The sequence below is a fragment of the Metopolophium dirhodum genome, chromosome 1, assembly GCF_019925205.1.
Source record: "Metopolophium dirhodum isolate CAU chromosome 1, ASM1992520v1, whole genome shotgun sequence".
NCBI lineage: Eukaryota > Metazoa > Arthropoda > Insecta > Hemiptera > Aphididae > Metopolophium > Metopolophium dirhodum.
In genome coordinates, this window is record NC_083560.1 from 101,434,501 (window position 1) to 101,457,117 (window position 22,617).

At 25.9% G+C, this 22,617-nt stretch overlaps 2 protein-coding genes across 3 annotated transcripts; both read left to right on the forward strand.

Annotated features, from left to right (window-relative positions):
* Nucleotides 1-1,664: 1,664 nt before the first annotated feature.
* LOC132936151 (trehalase-like) lies at nt 1,665-21,176 on the forward strand. Its single transcript, XM_061002840.1, has 5 exons — nt 1,665-1,792; nt 13,587-14,363; nt 14,644-14,777; nt 19,298-19,851; nt 20,947-21,176. The coding sequence occupies exons 1-5, from the start codon at nt 1,695-1,697 to the stop codon at nt 21,169-21,171; spliced, it is 1,788 nt and encodes a 595-aa protein (XP_060858823.1). The 5' UTR covers nt 1,665-1,694; the 3' UTR covers nt 21,172-21,176.
* Nucleotides 5,161-11,408, forward strand: LOC132934899 (uncharacterized). 2 transcript variants are annotated; one of them, XM_061001307.1, is made up of 9 exons: nt 5,219-5,712; nt 6,223-6,288; nt 8,958-9,128; nt 9,194-9,445; nt 9,505-9,932; nt 10,002-10,179; nt 10,248-10,420; nt 10,503-10,662; nt 10,733-11,408. In XM_061001307.1, the coding sequence occupies exons 3-9, from the start codon at nt 8,963-8,965 to the stop codon at nt 11,206-11,208; spliced, it is 1,833 nt and encodes a 610-aa protein (XP_060857290.1). In that variant the 5' UTR covers nt 5,219-5,712; nt 6,223-6,288; nt 8,958-8,962; the 3' UTR covers nt 11,209-11,408. The 2 variants fall into 2 exon arrangements, with proteins under 2 accessions (XP_060857289.1, XP_060857290.1); XM_061001306.1 differs by lacking the exons at nt 9,194-9,445; nt 9,505-9,932; nt 10,002-10,179; ... (1 more) ...; nt 10,503-10,662; nt 10,733-11,408 and having other exon boundaries at nt 5,161-5,341; nt 5,467-5,712; nt 6,223-8,962.
* Nucleotides 21,177-22,617: the final 1,441 nt, after the last annotated feature.

Here is a 22,617-nt window from a genome sequence, read left to right on the forward strand (position 1 = left end):
TAGCTTGGGGACAAAAACAATTATTGACAAATTTGCTGTAGCTAATAGAAAATTAGTATTGATTTAATATTGAATATTAAATTAAATTACATATACAAATATTTTAATATCATATGAATTTATTTATGTATTGGCAGTATAGCCATCCGGCTTATCACTTATGAGGGTGTGGGAGCGAAGCCTATTTGTTGTCCTGATTTCGCTAGGCATGATATTTTGAACGCTAGATTAAGTTGATTAAGAATTTTAATAGAACAATTTGTATGTCAAAAATTAAAAACTATTTGTAAATGAATATATTACGATTGATACAACACCAGATTAAGTAAAAATATGGTTGTAAAAATTTTAAATTATTAATTGTTATGAAGGTCCATAGATATGAAACCAGTGCAATGTAGCACCCAAGAGAAGTTGACAAGCATATTTAAACATCTAAAAAAATATCTCAGTTATGATTCAAAAATTATATTAGGTACATTTGCTGTATTGTTAAAAAAAACACATTTAAAGTACATTATATTTATTTAAAATATTTTATATATATATTTTTTGTAAAAATTAAAACCACGAACTAAAATATCACGTTTCTTAATAATATTTGTACGATAATGTAAATTGTCTAGTATGAATCTACATATTATATTAAATACTTATACAATAAATTAATATCTTAATATCAACAATTGTAACTGTAGTTACCGTCAATAACGGACGGACGGGGTTACGGGGATATATGTTGTTCTAAACTTAAGTTTAGAAACCTAAAAAGTTTTTTTATAATTTGTCATCCACATATTTTTTATTAAATATTTTAAGTTATACAGATATTAGTATATTACATTTCAAGATGGAAAGATGGTGTTTGAATAATTTTGGAAAGAGGGGGATTTGAGTGGGCTAACTTACGATTTTGACTCCCCTGGAGGACAGTGATCGAAATAAAGGGGCTGCAGATTAGTTAACTACGTTAAAGTCTCTCGTATTTTATGTATACTAATAGTTATTACGTATGTACCATTGATTATTATATATTATATTATTACCTACATATAAATTATAAAAGGTATTACTGTCCATCTAGTGTTTACTTATATATTTTAAATTATATTCATATGTATTTTTTTTTAATTATCTGCTTCACAACCATTTAGTGTAAAATTGTGGCTTTCATTTGTAAAAAAATGAAGCTTTTACCGCCATAAGAAACTTTTATAAATGGTATAAAATTCGTAAGTATTTAAAAAAAAATTCTCGAAATAAGAATTTGAATAAATTTACAATCATACGAAAAATGTGAATAAGCACGTTCGGTCAACAACTCTATATGTAAATACTTAAAGTCATAGGTAAAAATATGTTTTTAACGGAGATACCACATAAAATTACAGCATTGTTTTTTTATACAGGCACCTCTGGTACCTACCTATTATCAATTATGTAGGTATAATATAATATTAAAAATTTAGCTCTGATATGACGTTAAACTACAGATACCTATAGTAAATCTAATCTTTGGTTAAAATGACAAAAATTAAAATTGTCCCACCGAATTCCTCAAGTTACGACAATATAGTGGGGTACCTATCAATGTATCATATTAAATAAAGCGTCGCACGACGTTGTGGATAGCTGTCAGTTTCACGGTTGTCAACATAGTAAGCCAACAGAAATAAGGTACACACTGCTGCAAAATGATGGACGTCAAATATTTTATAATATTCCAAGTCTTTTTCACTTTTGGAACTTGGAGTTCTTCGGCAAATGTTTCAACTACTGCTGCTTGTGACAGGTAAAATAGGTCTTAAATTATATTTTTGTTATATTTTAATTTATTTGGTACAAATAGCAATTCACATATCGATGGTAAGTCGTAACAGTTGTAATTCACAAACGTAAAAATTTTACAGGAGAGCAATTTTAAGATTTTTTAAACCTAATAATTTTGTGTTAGAGTTTTTATCCTTTTTGTTTTTGGTGGTATAAGTACCATACATGTTATAAATGGCAATTATAATTTTTTCGCCATGGACATGGTACTTACCGGGTTTGTTAATCGGGACTTATTAATAATATTGTTAATTTAAATAATACTTGAATTATTTAATGATATAAATAATTACAGTTTACTTAAGACAAGTTAATTTGATATATAAAATTAAATAAATGTATTGTTGTTAAATCGTCATAAAACAATAAAAAAATTAGAATTTTTTATAGAATACATTTTTAAAATTTTTTTTTGTGAAAAAATCCCGTCTTAAATGATATTCTATAATTATAAAATTTATCACATGTTCAAATGTAAAAATTATAAATATTTATCATTTATAAGCTATGAGTAATAAACTTATAATAGCTTATAATATATAATTTGTATTCAAAAATAATTTATTGCCAAGTTCTGAAGAAAAAAAAATTATTTTATTTTATTTTATCAACACCTGAATAAGTGTAATAATATCAAATAAAAATAAAAATCATATTTTACTCTTAAGACTGTCGGAGCAGACAATTTGGAATATTTGCATTCTATAAACAATTGGACGTTATGTGATAGAGCTAGGTTACCTATGGTTAAAACTTAATAAAATATATTATATAATTGAAAAATTATATTTGGTTTTTGAATACGTACATTTATTAAGAACAATTTTGATTTTAAGGCTTATGAGATTAAAAAAAATTTTTCAACATAGGTAATCTAGATAAAAACTAATAATAATCATAGGTATTTAAATGTAGAATAGTAATAATTGGACATCGCGGAAGTACAAACACATAAAATAATATACCAACTTTGACAAGTGTTTGATGTGTTTCAAAAGTTTCAGAATACAATTAGGTAAGGTTTTTAATACAATATATTTAAAAAAAATGTTCGCTACTTTCTTATGTTTTAATATAGGTAGGTGCATTTTATATTACACTTTAAAAACTCTTATGCTGGGTTTCATGAAATATTGATTAATTTAATCGTTCAATAAAATTTAACCAATTAACCTGCACGGGCCACTAAATCATGTTTAAATAACAATTATCCCAATTTTAATTCAATAATAGTTTAGTCATTATTCATGCAATCCGGCATTAATCTTTACAAAAAAAATTAAACATAAATATCTAATTGTTATTCATGTGAATATATTTATATTGTATACTCTATAGCAGCGTTTCTCAAACTATAGGTCTTCAGTCAATTTTTGGTGGGTCGTGAAAATTTTTTTAATTATATTTATAGATTCCAAGAAATTTATGTTAAATTAATATTAAATATACTATTATGTTATTAAATAAACTTATAAGTTATATTATTATAGTAATATAGTACCAAAAATTACGTGGGTAATAAATAATAATTCGTCGTATATTTATTTATTACGACGGGTATTAATACGCCTCATTATTAAAAGTACATTATTTTATAAAAATATATTGATTATAAACCTATAAAATAATAAATACCTAATAAAAGTAATAAACAAATTTTGTTTTATATAACCACTTTTTGAAAAGTTAAACCAACGTGGTCGTGAAAAATTTTTCGGGGAAAATTTGGGTCGTGGTAAAAAAAAAATTGAGAACCACTGCTCTATAGTATAACAATTAAAATTATATTACAGCAATATATCGTTATATGTTTTCAATGATATTGTATTTTATTAAAGGTGTTCCTATAAAGTCGGTCAAAACAATATCGTAATAAACAATATGTGCGAATTGTACACAATTTTACTTAACTATATTATCTAAGTCAGAAACTTACATTTAAAAACACGCCTCGATTAAGTTCTAGAAGTTAATGTCAGTCAACCTTAAGATTTTTACAGAATTAAAATTTTCCAGGTCAAAGACTCAATTTTTTTTCACAGCGGACGCAAATTGTTTTATTAAACGTTATTTGGTATACGGACATATTTTTATTTTTAATGGGTTCGCAAGAACTGATACTGGTCGCGTATGTGAACTGCAGCGCACAGCAGTCTTATAAAAAACACTTTTATAATAATTGTATTGAAAAATACAGATAAATGAATAAAAATGTGTATATTTTAATACCTATTAATTATAAAATGAACGGTTCTTACCTAATGAAATATAAAATAAACAATTTATTCGATTTTAATTGTATTGAAAATAATATAATGATTATCAAAAAATAATCTGAAATATGACTAAATAATTATTTTGAATTTTAGCAAGGTTTACTAAAATAGTATTAAATTAGTATAGTAATAAATAAATAAGTAACAGTTAGCTTAATATTAATCTAATGATTTTTTAAATTCCATTGTGTACCTTAAGTCAAATGATATACCTACGTAAAAGTTTCAAGTCCTCGAAAGAACTATCTATGAGGAAATCCGTATTCAATTTTAATGTCTTACCTACACAAATTAAGTTTGTATACATTAATTTTAACAACAAAATAATTAAATTTTTTTGTAATATTGACGAATTTCTTTATAACTTAATCTTTAGACGCTCATATAACAAAATATGGGTACAAACGAATAAATTCTACTCGTACCTAGCCATCTAGGTATATAACTTGTTTAATATTTAAAACAAAATTTAAAATCTAATAGGTGTATTATCATTCTGCATTTAAACTCAATGATATAAATTTATTAATAATGAGTAATTTTATAAATTACGTTCAATGTTATATATGGCCATTCCTCGGAGTCACGGAGTGTGTTGTAGAATATCTCGTGTGCACATTATAGAATAATAATAAGCTTGTAGAACATTGGATACTTGTAAGTATTTTATGACCTGTTATTATCATTATTGTGGTGAATGGTGATAGCATAAATTAAGATTATACATTTTATTTTTTCCGTTATAAATCATGCGTGATTATACATAGTAGGTACCTACTTATTTATACCTATTTATCTACACTGAACGAAAAAATACTATACAAATCAACAAATATATTTTATTAATTATCAATCAATGATTTTTCATAATTTCAATCAAATTATTATTCATTCAATGATATTTTGATTAAATTAATTAAAATTTTATGGAATCAAGTATTTTGAATTTATTAAATCAACAATGATTAATTAATTCAATAAAACCTATACTGTTACTTATTTGTATAAATATAATAAAATAATTTTTTGTTTTTATTAGTTCAAGTAAAATTGTATTTAATTAAATAATTTGAGTTTGTAAAATTAATAATATTTATTTTAAATTCAAGAAAATAATTTTATCGAGCTATAAGTTTATAATGAAAATAGATTTTTAGAAAAAAAACCCAACCTATGGCAATGATGCCAGTTTTATTATTATTTATACCCGTTGCCCGTTGGGTTTTCCTTAGTAAGTAGGTAAAATAATAAATAGTATAGTAAAATGTATAAATATTATTTATTGATTCAAATATCGTCATATTATCATACCTACTATCGTTTATTACTGACTACTGTATTGTTTTGATGTCTTCTGCAGTCGGTCGTTGGTGTTACAATATCTTAGTTACAGTTGGCCGTTACTCGTAAGGTACTACCTACTTATACAGTTTGCAACTTACGAGTTGTCTTCTTACAGTTACTACCTATATACAGTTTGTCAGTTTCCAATTTACAAGTTACAGTTATTAGTTAATAGTTACTATACAGCTGTCAGCTACTACAGAACTAACTATAGGTATAGTTAATTCTTACTTAGTCCTGTCCTGTTGACTGGCGTGTTGTGGTAAGTAATGATTTTTTAAATATTGTTAGAGCTGTATTCATATTTGATGCTTAAAAATAAGTATTGCTTAAGCTAGTTTTCTTAATTTAAAAAATAAAAAAATTGTGATGATAACTTAAGCAATGCTTAAGGTAGGTCTCGACTAACCTTAATTTAAGTACCTACCTTATACTTTTTCCTTTCTTAAGCCAAACCCTCAATCTCGTTTATGAATCTCATTTTAGTTATAAGTATATAGCTTAAGCAATACTATTTCTCCAACTATGAATACAGCCCTTAGTCTACGGCTTGGAACTTAATGCTTTATAAATTTAGTAAATATATATACCAACATGCAATTATGCATGTAATGTTACAAAATGTGTACATTATAAGGTTATGGACTGGATTTAAATCGCTATAACAGCAAATCCAATAAACAAAAAAAATATGGAAATGCAACTAGTTTCATGCCCTATAGGCTATAATATAACTTATTTAATATACTAAAGTAATTTTACCATTTTACAGGTGCATTGTGCTTTTAAAAATATTGTAAATTGAATACAGCTTTAAATAGATAAAACCATAATAAAGGTAATAAGTAATAACTTTTGACTTAGAATTATGATTTGTTTTATTTGTAAAATTAGTGTAGATACATTTTCGGCATTGGCTTTTCACTATAAATTTATGCATTTTCTTGATCCTTTAAGCTCATATGAGTGTTCTGAGAGCAACTGTTCTCAAACATTTCAAAATTTGAATGGTCTTAGAAGGCATATACTTAGGATACACAATAATAGTTCTAAACTTACTGAAGTTAATAGTGATTTTAATACAAATACCTCGACAAATACCATGATAAACCCAAGTCATATTAATACTTCTTGTGCACCATTAATTGATACAAATATGAATATGTTAAATAATAGTAGTATCACTTCACCATTGTTGAATACTAATCATTTTAATTTAAAAGAAGCTTTAGATTTTCTAAATGTGTCAGCTGTTAAATTTAGTCTTCAATTACATAATAATAATAACTTTTCTAGAAAAGATATTTTAAATATTCAATGTGAAATTTCTGATAAAATATTAAATTCAATTATATTATTGCTCAAAGGTACTTTACTAGATAAGATTAATGATCCTTTATTAATATCAACCACAAATATGATTATATCTGAAATTTCTTCACTTTTTAAATATTGTGGTAGTGAATATAAGTTGAACAAGTGGTTGTCTAACAAGGAATTAACTGCAGATATTGTGCAATTCACAATAAATAATGAAATCAATTTTGTGTCTCATGCTGGTGAAAATGAGTATGATGAAATAAATACAAAGGGAATTTTATTTCCATTAAAATTCCAGTTTCAAAAATATTATGAAAAAAATGATTTACTTATTCAAACATTACAATTATATGATAATTTAAATATCTCAGATGATAGTTTTTTATCTAATTTCATTCAAGGGTCTTTATGGAAAGATAAAGTAAAATTATATCAAAATAAAATAGTTCTTCCTTATTTCATATATATTGATGACTTTGAAATCAACAATCCCTTAGGTTCAAATGCAAATTTTCAATCTATATCTGCTGTATATTATAGTTTTCCTCTGAGTAAAAACAACTCAAAAATTTCAGAAATATTTTTAGCTGCTTTAATTAAAGCAAAAGATTTAAAACATTTTGGAAATGATTTATGTTTTAAGAATTTAGTTGATGAATTGAATAGCTTAGAAAGAGATGGGATTTCTATAAACACATCGTGTGGTAAAAAAAACGTGCATTTTATTTTGGGATTAGTTATTGGAGATAACTTGGGTCTAAATTGTATATGTGATTTTAGTAAGTCATTTTCTGCTAATTTTTACTGTCGATTTTGCAAAGTAAACAAATCATTGACCAAACATTTGGCTGTAGAAGATGAATCAATGCTTAGAGATGTTCATAATTATCAAACAGATGTTGAAATAAATGACTTTAAGGTAACAGGTATATATAAAGAATGTATTTTGAATCAAATCGATTCTTTCCACGTTACAACAAATTACTGTATTGATGTTATGCATGATCTTTTTGAAGGTGTTTGTCACTACAATGTATGCCACATACTTAAATATTACATTTCAGATGTTAAAATCATTTCCTTGGAAACACTAAATAATAGGAAACAATATTTTAATTATGGTGCCATAGAAATAGGTAATAACTCTCATACCATTGAAAAACACCATTTATTAAATTTTCATTTAAAAATGTCGGCTAGAGAAATGATGTGTTTTATTCATTTTTTACCCTTAATGATAGGTGATTTAATACCTAATAACGATGATACTTGGCTATTTTTTTTAAACTTTCTGGAGATTATTGACATATTAATGTCACATAAGCTGACACAAGATTTAATAGCTTGCCTTAAACGACTCATAAAAAAACATAATTTAGATTATGTTACATTATTTAAAGACACATTAAAACCTAAACACCACTTCTTAACTCATTATCCTTCAATAATTCAAAAATCTGGACCACCTAGGCATTTTTGGTGTTTCAAATATGAATCGAAACACAGAGAACTGAAAATGTATGCCCGTGCTATAACATCAAGAAAAAATATAACCCTATCATTAGCAAAAAAATGCCAGTTAAAATTTGCAGATTTTTTATTAAACGGGACAAAAGATGATGATGTTATTAAAGCTAATAAACATAAAATTGACTGTAGTTACCATGAGATACTAGCTGGCAGATTAGGGGATACATTTAAAATATATGACTGTTACTCACAATTGAAATTTAAAGGTACAGTGTATAGAATTGGATATTATGTAACAAAATTTACATATGAACTTAGTTTTTATGAAATTTTAGAAATTATTCTAGTAAACACAACAAATGAAATCATATTAATTCTTAAACAAATTAGAGTTGATTGCTATGTTGAACATTTGAAATCATATAAGATCGACAAAAATAAATCTGAAATTCTTACTACAGCTATGCCAATAGAGGATTTTAATGGTCCACCAATAAACATTAATACAGTTTTGGATGGATCATTAATGATTCGATTAAAAGAATATTTCTAATGTAAATGCATATTATATGTATTTAGTTAGATATAACTGCATGTATCTTAAATAGATACATTTATTTTTAAATTTAATTACCTATTAATTACTTTCTTGATATTTGATTTTTTATCTTATTAATGTATTCTTAAGTCTTATATTTTACACTATTTAAATTAAAGTCACAATGAGCCAATCATATCAGTTACCAGACAACTGTTCAAATGTATTTGATAATATCAGTGTAGATGAGAATCAACCGATGGATATGTTATCTCCAACATTGGAAAATAATGAAGTTAAAGTCCTCTTAGAGTCATGGGATCTAGTGTTTCTGTATCAAACTTGCATAAGTAAATTATTAATATACCTACTAGTTTAAAAATGTATTTTAACTATAATTTAATAATTTGTTTAGATCATTATATTGATATGGCAGCGTTAAAAAACATGCAAGTACATCATGTAGAAAAACTTTTATTGTCTTATCCACTTGGCATAATAATAAAATTTGAAACAAGTCTTAAGTTATGGCAAAAACCACTATTTGTTAATATCAGTATGGATCAGAAACAACAGATGGATATGTTATTTCCAACAATAGAAAATAATGAAGTTAAAGTTATCTTAGAGTCATGGGATCTAGTGTTTCTGCATCAAACTTGCATAGGTAAACTGTTATATAGTCATTTTAAATGCATTTTAACTTTTATTAAATAATTTGTTTAGATAATTACATTGATATAGCAGCGTTAAAGAACATGCAAGTACATCATATAGAGAAACTTTTATTGCTTTATCCACTTGGCATAATAATTAAATTTGAAAAAAGTCTTAAGTTATGGCAAAATACGTTTTCGGAAAAGGATATAAATACTTTGACCAATATATCTGATTCATCAATAACGTCAGCGTTACCTTTATCTATTCCTCAGTCAAAAACATCATTTTGTCTTGAAACTGTATTTGAAGAAAATAATCAGTGTGCCTATGTAATTGATTATTTCCATCAACATAATTGTTTAAATGATTCATGCAGATCAATAATTGTAACTGCTATCATAAATCATATTATAAAAGCAAAAATATCAATGTCTATTACTTTAGCAAATGTTATAGGAGACACAATTGTTGCTAAATTCCCCACTGAATTAAAAGTAAGAGTTTTCAATAGTATAAACTAAGACTAACTTTGAAACAATATTATACAGTTTATTTTATTTTAGGACATATACTTCATTAAAGATTCCATTAATAAAACTCCTAAAGGGAAAATTTATTCTAAGTACTTCAATACCATCAAACAACTACAAAACCATGGTCTAGTTGATAAGAAAATATATCAGTCAACAGAAACAAATTTGCCTACAAACCGATCATCATCATCATTTGATAAAATGATAGGTATTTATATAACAAATTTAAATATGTCTTAAATGCATTTTCCATGTTTATAACTTAATTATTTCCAGAAATTGAAGATGTCAGTATATATATTTCACAATTGCATCATGAAGTACTTACATGGCCTGAAATAGAAACAATATGGTTGAAAACAACTAATTATAGATTAAAAAATATTAAAGAGGAGGGAAATATTTTTCTTCATTGGAAGCACTTTAAAGAACCAATGGGATATAGACTTGTGAGAAATTTATATTAACAAATTTCATTGTCTTGTACTTTTGTATTTCATTAATTTTGTATCTTAAAATATATTTTTCTAGGTTAATATTGATTTCAAAAAAATGTATCCTAACTGCAATTTTATTGAAAACTTTGAAAAATCTCAGGCAAATGTATTAACTGTACTGAAAGAAAAAATAAAAGACCCTAGTTCAAAAAAACAATTAGATGAAATGTCAAAAACTGCACACTTAACTGAAAGTAAATAATTCAATATATTGTTTGTTTTTAAGAATATTATATTATAATTAAAGATTTTTTTTGATTTTAGATTGTAAAAATGCTGTTCTATTCTTCCTTCTTCATTCGGTGTTTATTCCAACATCTAAAAAGACAACAAGAGATGAAAATGGCAAAATTTCATTGAAGAAGTTTTCAATTCGAGATTCTCAAAATAGTTTTGTCATATTGGGAAAAACTAGTGCAGAATTGGAGGAATTATTATCTAAAAAAAATACAAAAATTCAACCATGCTTGTTGATAGTTGGTGAAATTAATGATCCTAAACAAATAATGGTGTACTTCGATGGCATTAAATATATTATAAATACCATTGTAAAAGCCATTGAAATATGCTTTAATATTTTCTATGTTTTTAATATTGAATATCCGCTAGAATCTTCAAACTTTTGGTTATTTATTCAAACATACTATTTTAAGATTAAAACTATTTATGATAAGCCTTGTATACAAGTTAACCAAACAATTTCCCAACTAAAAACTTACGAAAAAAAAAACAATACTTAATTAAATGTATTAGTTTCCGGTTATTGGTTAACAATTTGGGGTAATTTTTATACTTTTTTTTGTTCTCAAATGTTATCATTATTATCTTTTATTATTATTAATTATACAAATAAAGTTAAAATACTTATACATTTTTAAATTTTATCTTACTGATGTGTTGGATGAATATATTATTTTACTGTTAATAAAATGTTTTAATAACTACTTGTTGTATAAACTGTTATTTAAATACTTAAGCTGTTATTTGACTACGTTTATGTGGTTTTAATATTATTTACTCCTAGTATGTTCCATACTATAATTCAATGATAAATATTGATAAATGGTTAAAAACCAATAGTAAATTATTATTGGTATTTAAAATAAAATAGGATTTTTATTTTAATAAATCAATTAAATTCAATTTATTTATTCAATAAATATATTTAAATTTTTAAAAAAGAAGTATGATTAATTTAATAGTTTTTAACAATAGAATGAATAAATACATGATCAGTTTAATAAACTATTTTGATAAGATTCCTTCCCAAATATATAAAATAAATTTATTAAATTAATAACTTCTTTTTTAATTCAATAACTTTATTTATTGACTGCGAGTTTAATAAAATAAAATTTTTATTATTAATAATTGTCTTTATTGACCGTATTTTAATAATTTTATTATTAATTCAACTCATAGAATTATTAATTTAACCTAGTTTTTTCGTTCAGTGTATAATATAAATATATCATATTATTTCATATACTATTGCAGTGATCCATAATATTAGATACACTCCTATACTCTATATTATATGTGATTATATCATATTATTATCTTTAGCGCATTTAGTTGTCACTTGTCATTGATTTTTTGAATGATAATGCACCCAAACAAAAAAATACAGAGTAACTTGAATGTTTAAGATAAATAAAACATGTTTTAGACGGTGATATATTGGGTATATTATGGTATATTTTAATTATTTATTAGGCATGCTTTTGGGGAATTTTTTTCAGATAAATATAGTTAAGTACGAGTAATAATAAAATAATAATTGAAATAAATAACGTAATGGTATGCATAAATAAAACACTTTTTAAACATGTTCTATTAAATTCAGGCGGTCTACAGCCTTTACAGCTACACCCATAAATTCATAAATGCTATATTGAGTTAGATTTTCCAGATATTTTTTTAAACAAAATACACTTTGTTTTTGAAAGTTTTTGTACTACATGTATAATTATATACCTCTTTATATTATTATTTGAGGTAATTACCAACACAAAAAAAAATAAAATGTAAAATTGAACAGATTTATTAGTTTTATTTTTAAGCTTTATGATTTATGAGAAGAATTTTGAAATTCGGCAATAAATGGGTTATGGAAAATACGACATTGTCAACAAATCTAAATGCGTGTATATGACCATACTAATAATTTTTTTAAATATAATACATACAAATATATTTATTTAAATTAATATATCATTTTATAAGTTAAGAACATTTATTTTATAATCTCAGAACTACAGTAAACATTGATTTTTATCCTCATAATCTATTTTCTCTTTATTAATTAAAAATTTTTTTTTTTTATATTTGGGTTAAGGCTTCGACTACTCAGGTCATTATGCTGTGGTACTGTAGGGGGGGGGGGGGGTACTGTAGTTTTGTTTACTCGTGATTTGTTTTGGCAGAACTTTTAATTTGGGCACCCGTAGGTATCTGCCATGCCCAAGTGGGGGATGGCGGCACTTGTTCTCCGGACACCGTGACTTGCACGGAGAAAAATGCCGTCCGGTGGTCGAGGATCGAACTCGGACCGGCTATGCCGAATCCGTCGCGTTAGACCGCTCGCCACCTCGTCCCCCATTAGATAATTTACATAATGCTATATCAATGTTTATTAAAATCATAGCTATCACATAATTGAAATAAAAAAAATTGGTTGTATTTACTAAGTTTATGTCAAACATCAAATAGATAAGCTTTAATCTGACCAAAATGTATCGAGAAAAAAATCGTGGTTTCAATTAATTAGTTATCTTAATAATTCACCTTACTTTTATGCAAGGATGTTTATATTTTCACATCTATTAAATTGAGAAATTAAATATCTGATAAAACCTTCAATGAAATGTGTACTTGTAATTTGTATTTATAGTTTATGTTTGATACCTTAAAATTTAAACTTTAAGAATACGGATTATCTTCAAAAATGACACAATATTATATCTTATATAAAAAAAAGTAGTTAATAGTTTGAAAAAAGGACATTTAAATTTAGTTACAGTGAATATTATTAAGATAAAATTAATAGTACCTATTAGATTAATTAAAAACAATCTAATTTAATTTAATGATTTATATTAATATATTTTTGTTTCAGTAAAATTTTCTGTCAAGGATCTATTCTGCATACCGTACAGATGTCTAAATTATTTCATGATTCTAAGACTTTTGTGGACATGAAAACTAAATGCAACTATGATGTTATTGACACACTCTTCAATTCAACAGAGTGGAGCAAAGAGCCAAACAATAACAAACTGAATGAAACCATCAACACATGTTTCGAGAAAGAAGATTCTGAATTAATAAAATGGATTCCTACTGATTGGGTCAAAAATCCAAAATTTCTTGAAAGCATTAAGGATAATGTTTTAAAAGGCTGGGCATATAAAATAAATCTAATATGGAAAGAACTCGGTAGAACGATCATAGATGACGTCCGCTTGAAACCCACGAATTATTCATTAATCTACGTTCCAAATCCCTTTATAATACCAGGTGGTAGATTCCGTGAAATATATTATTGGGACTCTTTCTGGATAATTAGAGGCTTATTAATATGCGAAATGCATATAACTGCAAAAGGTATGATAAGTAATTATATCTCAATGATTAAAACGTTTGGACATGTACCAAACGGAGGTAGAATTTACTATGCTAAGCGATCTCAGCCCCCTATGATTACACCCATGATCAAAAGTTATGTCGATGCAACAAATGACATGACATTTGTGATAGAAAATATTCATGCATTAGAAATTGAATTCCAGTACTGGATGACACAGCACAACGTAACAATTAGCAAAAACGGAAAAAATTACACGCTTGCAGTATACAGGGATTATTCAACAGGACCACGACCCGAATCATACAGGTAAATACAATTTTGTATTTCATAGAAGTTATCTCAAGTTTAATTTATGGGCTTATAAATATTAATTGATGTTACTGATTATTTCTGATTGAACACTAGCATGGGTGGAATTAATAATTCACGTTTTGTTATGATTTTAAAATTATTTAATTTTTCTGTGGCACAGTGTATATTAGGTACTACCTATTTGCCTACGAATCATACATATGTAATTTGGGTTATTAGTAAATATCTATACATTTCAAATTTTTATAATTTCAAAATATGTTTTGTATAACAGGGAAGACATAACGAAGGCACAATTCTTTAAAACTGAAAGTGAAAGAGAAAACTTTTACTCCGAGATCAAGGCTGCAGCGGAATCGGGTTGGGACTTTTCGAGCCGTTGGTTCATCCTAAATGGAACAAATAAAGGTAAATGACTTACTAGTTTTTGTATTTATTATAAATATTTCCAACGACGCTTAAAACCATTCAAAATGAATTGTGCTTTCTGCGTTTGCTTAATTATCGGTAAAAAAAGTTTCCTCTGTTAGATACTGTAAAAGTAACAACAAAATAAAATAAAAACGCCATTTATTTTAAAACAATAGATTTGGGCTCAGCGTACTTACTTCTATGTACTTATAACTCTACCGGACATTTTTCCTTGTATCTATAGCTCAAGCGAATATTATGTATATATGGTTTTTATTTCTTACTATCATTAATATTATTTTACAAAATACACTTTATTTTACCACGCGTGTGCGGAAAATGTGTAGGTAGTGTATAACAATACATTAATATTATAGTTAGGTACCTGTAGAATAAAATCTATAGTTTGAAAAATTATTCGCAATACCTACCTACTATTAAATAGTGATTTAAGTTCGAAAAAATTTAAGTTTTGTTATTTTCTTAAAAAATACTTACCTGGTATGTTCATTTGACACAAACAAATTAACTTCCGAACATTTCTCAAATCACCTTTAATGTATAGCTCTGAATAAATATGTTAAATAACATTATATCGTATTATTTCTTTCATATAATTACAAATTTTATTTGAGCATTTGTGGCCTTCCTATTATACATATTATTACTTAATTATAACTATTTAATAAATTTGATCCAAACTAGTTTACATAAAAAATCTTGCATGTAGTGTTAAATTCATTAATTCATTCGGAATACTTAAAAACTACCTAAATATTATAAATTAAAAATGCATGTTGGATTTAAAATTGTTAATTTTGTATTTACATTACTTTTATAGAAATATACGTATTTGAAATTGTTGAGTAGGTGGGTTTTATAAATAGAAATCTAAATCCTTTTGAATAAAATAATGATATTTTTATATCGTATATCAACTATAGTTTAAAAATCGTACCAAGCATCATATTACATATTATAGCCTATAGGCAAGACTTTAACGAGTTAAAAATTAAAATTAAGTTAAAATTTTAAGTTAATAGTAACGAAGTTAAATAATTCGTTAATTTTTGTTGTAACTAATTTTTAACTTAACTGTTGTATTCTTAACAAATTTGACGTGTTACCTTCGAGCTTATTTTATTAATTAATTGTTTTAAATTATTAATTGTATACTAACCATTTATTTATAATTTTGTTGCGTTATGAAATATTATAATTCATAAAAATGTCGAAGAATATTAATGATTTGTGCAGATTTATAATTATTTTCTATTGATATATAATAGGTATTACTATATATTAGGTATGTTTAGTATAATATAGTCGTATAGGTAAGTTAATTTACAATAGTACGAGTTGCAGGGTAGTGACTATATAGTGGGTGTTACTAATTTATGATCCTAGCTGGTTCATGAGACAAACAAAATAGGTAGCTTATAACTTTGGCTGCCTATTATATTTAATATTTAAATAATAGTTGTACAATTATGAACATAGGTCTAACACAGATTATTCAATACAACATTGGACATATACTTATATATTATTATTATTTATTGATATAAAAATGTAATATAATAATAATTAAAATGTATAGTCATATAATACAATTTCCGATTTCGTACATTATAATATGGATCTAATATGTACCTACTGCGTATTCGTGTACCTATAAATATTAATTAGGTAGTGTTCTTGTCGCCATTACACACATATTACACACACACACATTACTTGGAATGATTAAAATTAAAATTTACTAATAGGAAAATAATATTTAAAAATATGTAGATATATAAATCGAAAATATTATCCAAAATGGAAAATTATAAAATATATTAATATAACTAGGTACTATAACTTGTAGGTTCAGTTATAATTATACTATTTTAGCTGACCACTTATTTAATTATTGGGGGAATAGTTCAGTGAATAGTTGATTTGTCAACTACCGACCCTAAATTCTCTGTAAATACTACTTGCGGCTATGTCTTATATTATATGGGCCCAAATCATAAGTACATTATGATTTAAATTAATTTCATCTAAGTTAATTCGTCTAAAATCCAAAATCGTCCAAAAAATATATTAGTTGTTTTTAGCTTTACTTTACTTACATCTTCTTAAATTAACTTAACTTGATGAGTTGAAGCTATATATAGCGGTAAGTGTGTAGATTGTATAAATCTCGTTATGGTCAAACTCGGAGGAAACAGAAATAAGTTTGAGATATTGAGTCTCACACAGCTACACAGCCATTTGTTGTTTCCGTCTTAAAAGTGCGTAAGCAGATCACGTTTAGCTTCGTTAGTTTAAAAATAAGGGTGACTGACCTACTATTAAACTTGATGGAAAGAATATTATCTGTGTTTGTGTGTAGGTTTTTAAGATGGTTAAATTTTTTAACAAGTTATGCGTATATAAGATGGTGTAAATTATAAATGCTTATAACTCACTTGAAAACTGAATATATATTTATAAATATATATATAAAATTTAAATAACTCATGTGATCTGCTGAGCGTAAATTTGAAATTTTACCTACATAGTTGTAAGATGGAGATAACAAATATCTTTGTAGCGGTTCTTAATGTAGTTACATAATGTTAATATTACTTCAATGGGATTTAAATTGAGATGGATTAGTTAAAAGTTACTCGTATTTTTTTCGTTAACTCATTAAGTTGAAAGTTAACTTTGAAAAAAAAAACTTAGCGTAGTGTAAAGTTAAAATTTGCTTATCAAAAATAAAAAATTCCAGACACATAATATGCTTTATTAGAATTTAAAATGATACATCAAAGTAAAAACCCATTCAAAATTGTCATTATTCTGCGAACGAAAATTAACTTAATTTAGATACTTTTGAAATAAAATTAACTTGAAATTAACACGTTAATCTTGAAAAAAAGTAACTTATTAAGTTAAAAGTTAATTTGAAAAAAAAAATTAACAAGTTAATTAATTTAATTAAAATTAACTTCACGTTTTAACTTAATTTTAACTTTAACTCGTAAATCCCCAGCCTTGCTAATATATACCTACTACGATAAAAACTACTTAAACATTATGAAATTTGAAACAAAATATATACTCTTCAGTCTTTACGAAAAAGTTTTTCTTTTTAAGACCACTTTTCCTTAATTTATTTAAAGCGTTTTAGTGGGAGAAAATATAAACAAAAAGTATAGAAATAAAAATATTTGTCTATAATTCAGTTTATTTTATTTCAAAAATATCATGTGTTTTAAAAAATAATTTAATAATTTAAAGAAAAATTTTAATGATAAAATATATTATAAAACTTGTAGGTACATATAGTTGTATTTCTGAACATTTTTAAATTTTCTAAAAATGGGAGTGAAGTTGGCATGTAAATTAACGCAGATGACGAATTAAGCTTGGATAAAAATGTATATAATATATATAATTGCGCGTCATAAATAAAATGTAAAGCATAGCTTATACATTTTTCGTCGCCTTCAATAGGCTTTTCTGTATATTACAATATTTTTAACTAAAGCTTATTAAGCAGCTTGTTAGTCACCAATTATATCACGAATATAGGATCACGGTGGATGGTTGCATTATTTTTGTTAACATCGGTGTATATTTTCATCTAATTTATTTGTTAAAATAAAATCAATTTATTGGTTTAAGAATGTTTTATAAGTTTAAACAAAGCTTAAAGTATTGATTAGTAGGTACCGACAAAACTACAATACTGCATTGTATATGATAAAATGTCAATTATATAAAGAACTATCGTAAATACTAAGATATTAAGAATATAATGTCAGAATGTTATGTCTATATATGATGTGGTCATTATTACAATTATAAATATTACCATTATTACCAATATTTTTCTCTTTTCGTGCACTATTTCAACATAGTTTCATTCACTATATATTTAATGTATAGAGTATGAAAATTTATTCGAATTACAGTAGGCTTAACTTATAGTTATACTTTCTAAAGTCTATGTCATAAATGATGTGTACCTAAAATGTATTATCACGTTTATTATACTCAACTGGTAAAGGTTTTATTTATTATATTTTTTCTAGAAACATGTCCACAACGAATAATATAAAGCATAATATTAGTTTTATTTTACTTTTATCTGTCATACACATAATTAAAACTTGATCCCGAATTTGATAGTATACGACGTCTCAATGATATAAAATATAATAAGGTACTTCATTTCTGATCAAGATAATATATGATTTTAATATTCCCCACATCAGTTGGAAAATGATTTAATTTTGTTACCCTATAATTTTTATTTTTATTTTTTTATCTAATTTACATTAAAAAATGTAATATTTGAACTCAATGGTAAACGAGCGATGTACTAAATATGTAAATATATTTTATGTGTGTATCATTATAAAATGGGAAAGGGGAGTGAGATAAAGTGTCACTAAATCGGATAATAGGTATTGTCTTAGGTTACGATGTGGTCAAAAAAGTTGCATACAATAACTGATGTCATTGTATGATTGCAGGAAACATCACAAATACAAAAACGAGGTCAATTGTCCCTGTAGAGTTAAATGCCTTAATGTTTTGGAATGCAAAAATATTGAGTGATTTTTACCGAGAGATGAATAACACTGTAAAGGCTTTGAAATACGAAAACATTTCTTTGGAATGGAACGAAGCAGTGACAGCTGTTCTTTGGGATGAAGAAATCGGAGTATGGTTAGACTTTGATGTAATTAATAATATCAAACGTAAATATTTTTATCCTACAAACATATCACCATTATGGACTGGGTGTTATGCGAAAAATCAAACCGAATACTTCGTCACAAGAGTGCTTGACTATTTGAACCAAGCGGATGTACTGAAGACTCCTGGGGGCATACCAACCACACTTAGCAAATCGGCTGAACAGTGGGATCAGCCGAATGCTTGGCCCCCACTCCAATACATCACAGTTATGGCGTTAGAGAGCACTGGTCATAAAGACGCGAAAAAAATTGCGTCAGAACTAGCGTCCAAATGGTTATGCACAAATTATGTTCCATTTTACAACACTTCTAAGATGTATGAAAAAGTAAGTCCGATTTGATGAAACAGCTGAATAAAACAATTTATAGGGTAGAAAGGGGACACTGTGCAGTGTAAACAATATTATTTTAATTTATTATAAATATAGGTACATTTCATTAGGCTGTTTTTGACTATCAATTTATATTAATAATTCACAACGTACATAACCATCATAAGGGTATAACTATTTGAGGCAAATGCTTAAAGTTGCTAAAAAAATGTGTGCACAAACATATCAATTGGTCTGCAGGACAGTAATTGAACATGGTATAGGTGGTTTAACTGATAGGCAGGTTTCGGGTGAATTGTAGACTGTAGGGTCTAAAATACATCTGATTTCAGTGGACACACCACGCACTTATTAATTTCACTGTTACATTTGGGTTTTGACAGTTTTCTATATCAAAAAAAACCTTTGAGGGTTGAAACACACAAAATCCCCCCTCCCACTACTTTTATATACCACTTACCATGTAAGTGTGTTATCGAGGTAACTTTTATAATTATCATTATAAAACAAAATAAATATCTATTTCTATAAAATCCTATTTATGATTAGAATCATCAGTTTAAACTTTAATTTTTTTAATATTTTAACATATTTTAGACTTAAAATAAACAACAATACATATTTATAATATGCTATAGTACCTATACCTAATTATATAATATTATTAAAATATTCTATAAATTACGATTCACTTACTAGTTAACTTTTCAGTAGGTATTACTGTAAACAATATTGTATTTCAATAGACACAGTTTAGAATACTTTGAATTCCCCATTATCATTTCTTCTTTTTTTTATAACAAACTTGTCCATAGTATAGAAATAAAATAAGTAGGTAGTTAACTTAAGTTAACAGAATAGGTAATTAGTAAATTAAAATATTAAATAATTAATGTTTGTTATTTCTACAAAACTAAAAAAACACGTTATACAACTTGGGACACAGATTTATCATTCAGGGGACATAGTATTTTAGCCCCTGGTAGACTTTACATTTTTTAATACTTGTTACTATATCTGCCGACCTATTTAAATAAATCATATTGTCGTTGGTTATCGTGTATACTAATTCGCCAAATGTTTTGACAGTACCGAGTGGATGCAGGCGGTGAAATAGGAAAAAGTTCGGGAGAATATAAAATCCAAGATGGTTTTGGCTGGTCGAACGGAATCGTGTTGGAATTTCTCCAATTATACAATTCTACAGCCTCAGTACAAAATTGGGATGTAACGGCAAAAAACTGCAGTGATGTATTGAAGAAACTAATCAATTCAAAGAAGAGTAATGATAATACAAAAGTAGATCATACTTGATGTAAATACATATTAAACAATAATAATAAATAATATAAAAAGTATAATGCATTTGATTACCTTGATTCAAACTAAAATCAGAAGAAAACTCTAAATTTGTATTTTTAATATTATATCCATATTTTGTTCTAGCTTACTTGTTGAACCTATATTATAATTATAGTATAATGTTAATCAACGAACAAACAAATTTAAAATTATGATAGATAAATTTAGGAATTTTAGGTCAATAGTTATAGTCTGTCAATATTTGATTTTAAATGAAAAGTTAACGTATAGTTGTGAGTAATTTAAAGTACCTAATTTAAAGTTTTTAAGAATGTATTTTTTATGGTTATTAGTGGATGGTTTAGAATACTTAAATGTTACGTCAGTCATAGATTGTTAATTACAATTTAATATTTTGTTATAAATAGGTATTTTTTGATTCAGACATTTAATTTGCTCTACATTTCCAAATTAGGAAGTTAAAATCGGAGCTAAAAAATAAGTGATAACACATTAACAATAGCAATTTACATACAGTGAGTTTCAAATTTTATGTGAGAATATTTACCATGAAATATTAAAATTAGGAAAAAATTATCGACCTATGTAAAAATGGTTTTGAATCATATTATTATCTAGACAAATTACCTAGAAATTAAATATGTTTTATTAATCAGAAAGCGAATGTATGAAGGTTAACATTTAAAATTAAAATGGAAATTATTTTCGAAATAACATTAACATTCATGTACAGTTTAATTTTGAATGCACCACCTACAGTGTACAATATAGTAAATTAAATAATTAAAATAAAAACATTATAATATTTAGATGCTTATGACTTATTTTTATTTTTAGTGCCTCGTATTATATGACATTGTTACGTGCGTTGCCCGTGAATCCACGCGAAATTGATTCCGCAATTATAGGTACCTACATCGGATAATAAAATTATGAAAACAAAATAATATCGTTAAACGGTGTTATATGTAAATTTCTTACATTCTACATTTTTATCATTGTCATACAAATAATCTACCATTTCCAGATCCTCCAAAAATCGCCTACGTTTAGTAGACCTACTAATATTTTTATTGTTTGACATATTTGAATTACTGAAAGTATAGTGATAAAGACAATAAGTTAATAATACGTACAGTAGACAGTCGTCAGTATCAGCAGCAAAATTGGCAATAACACGTCAAGCTTAATTAAAAAAAAGGTGGATAAGTGGATGTCGCTCTGCTGTACGGTAGGTTACAAGTGGGTCACTGTAATGGATGGTGTTAAATTTGAATTCAATGATATAATATCATTGTATAAGGAAAACGATTCTGAGCGAAAACGGTCAGTCAGCCTATGATTTTACAAAGTATATTTGATGATATTATTGTGAATAAAGTAATTTATATATAACCTATTTACGTGGAGCCTTGTTTTAAATTTTCAATCCTTAGC

Excerpts from the sequence above, each read along its gene's own strand:
- LOC132936151 (XM_061002840.1), top strand. The coding sequence starts at position 1,695 with ATGATGGACGTCAAATATTTTATAATATTCCAAGTCTTTTTCACTTTT. Across the intron at positions 1,793-13,586 it reads ACTACTGCTGCTTGTGACAG|TAAAATTTTCTGTCAAGGAT; the intron begins GTAAAATAGGTC and ends TTTTTGTTTCAG. Across the intron at positions 14,364-14,643 it reads CCACGACCCGAATCATACAG|GGAAGACATAACGAAGGCAC; the intron begins GTAAATACAATT and ends TTTGTATAACAG.
- LOC132934899 (XM_061001306.1), top strand. The coding sequence starts at position 6,319 with ATGATTTGTTTTATTTGTAAAATTAGTGTAGATACATTTTCGGCATTG.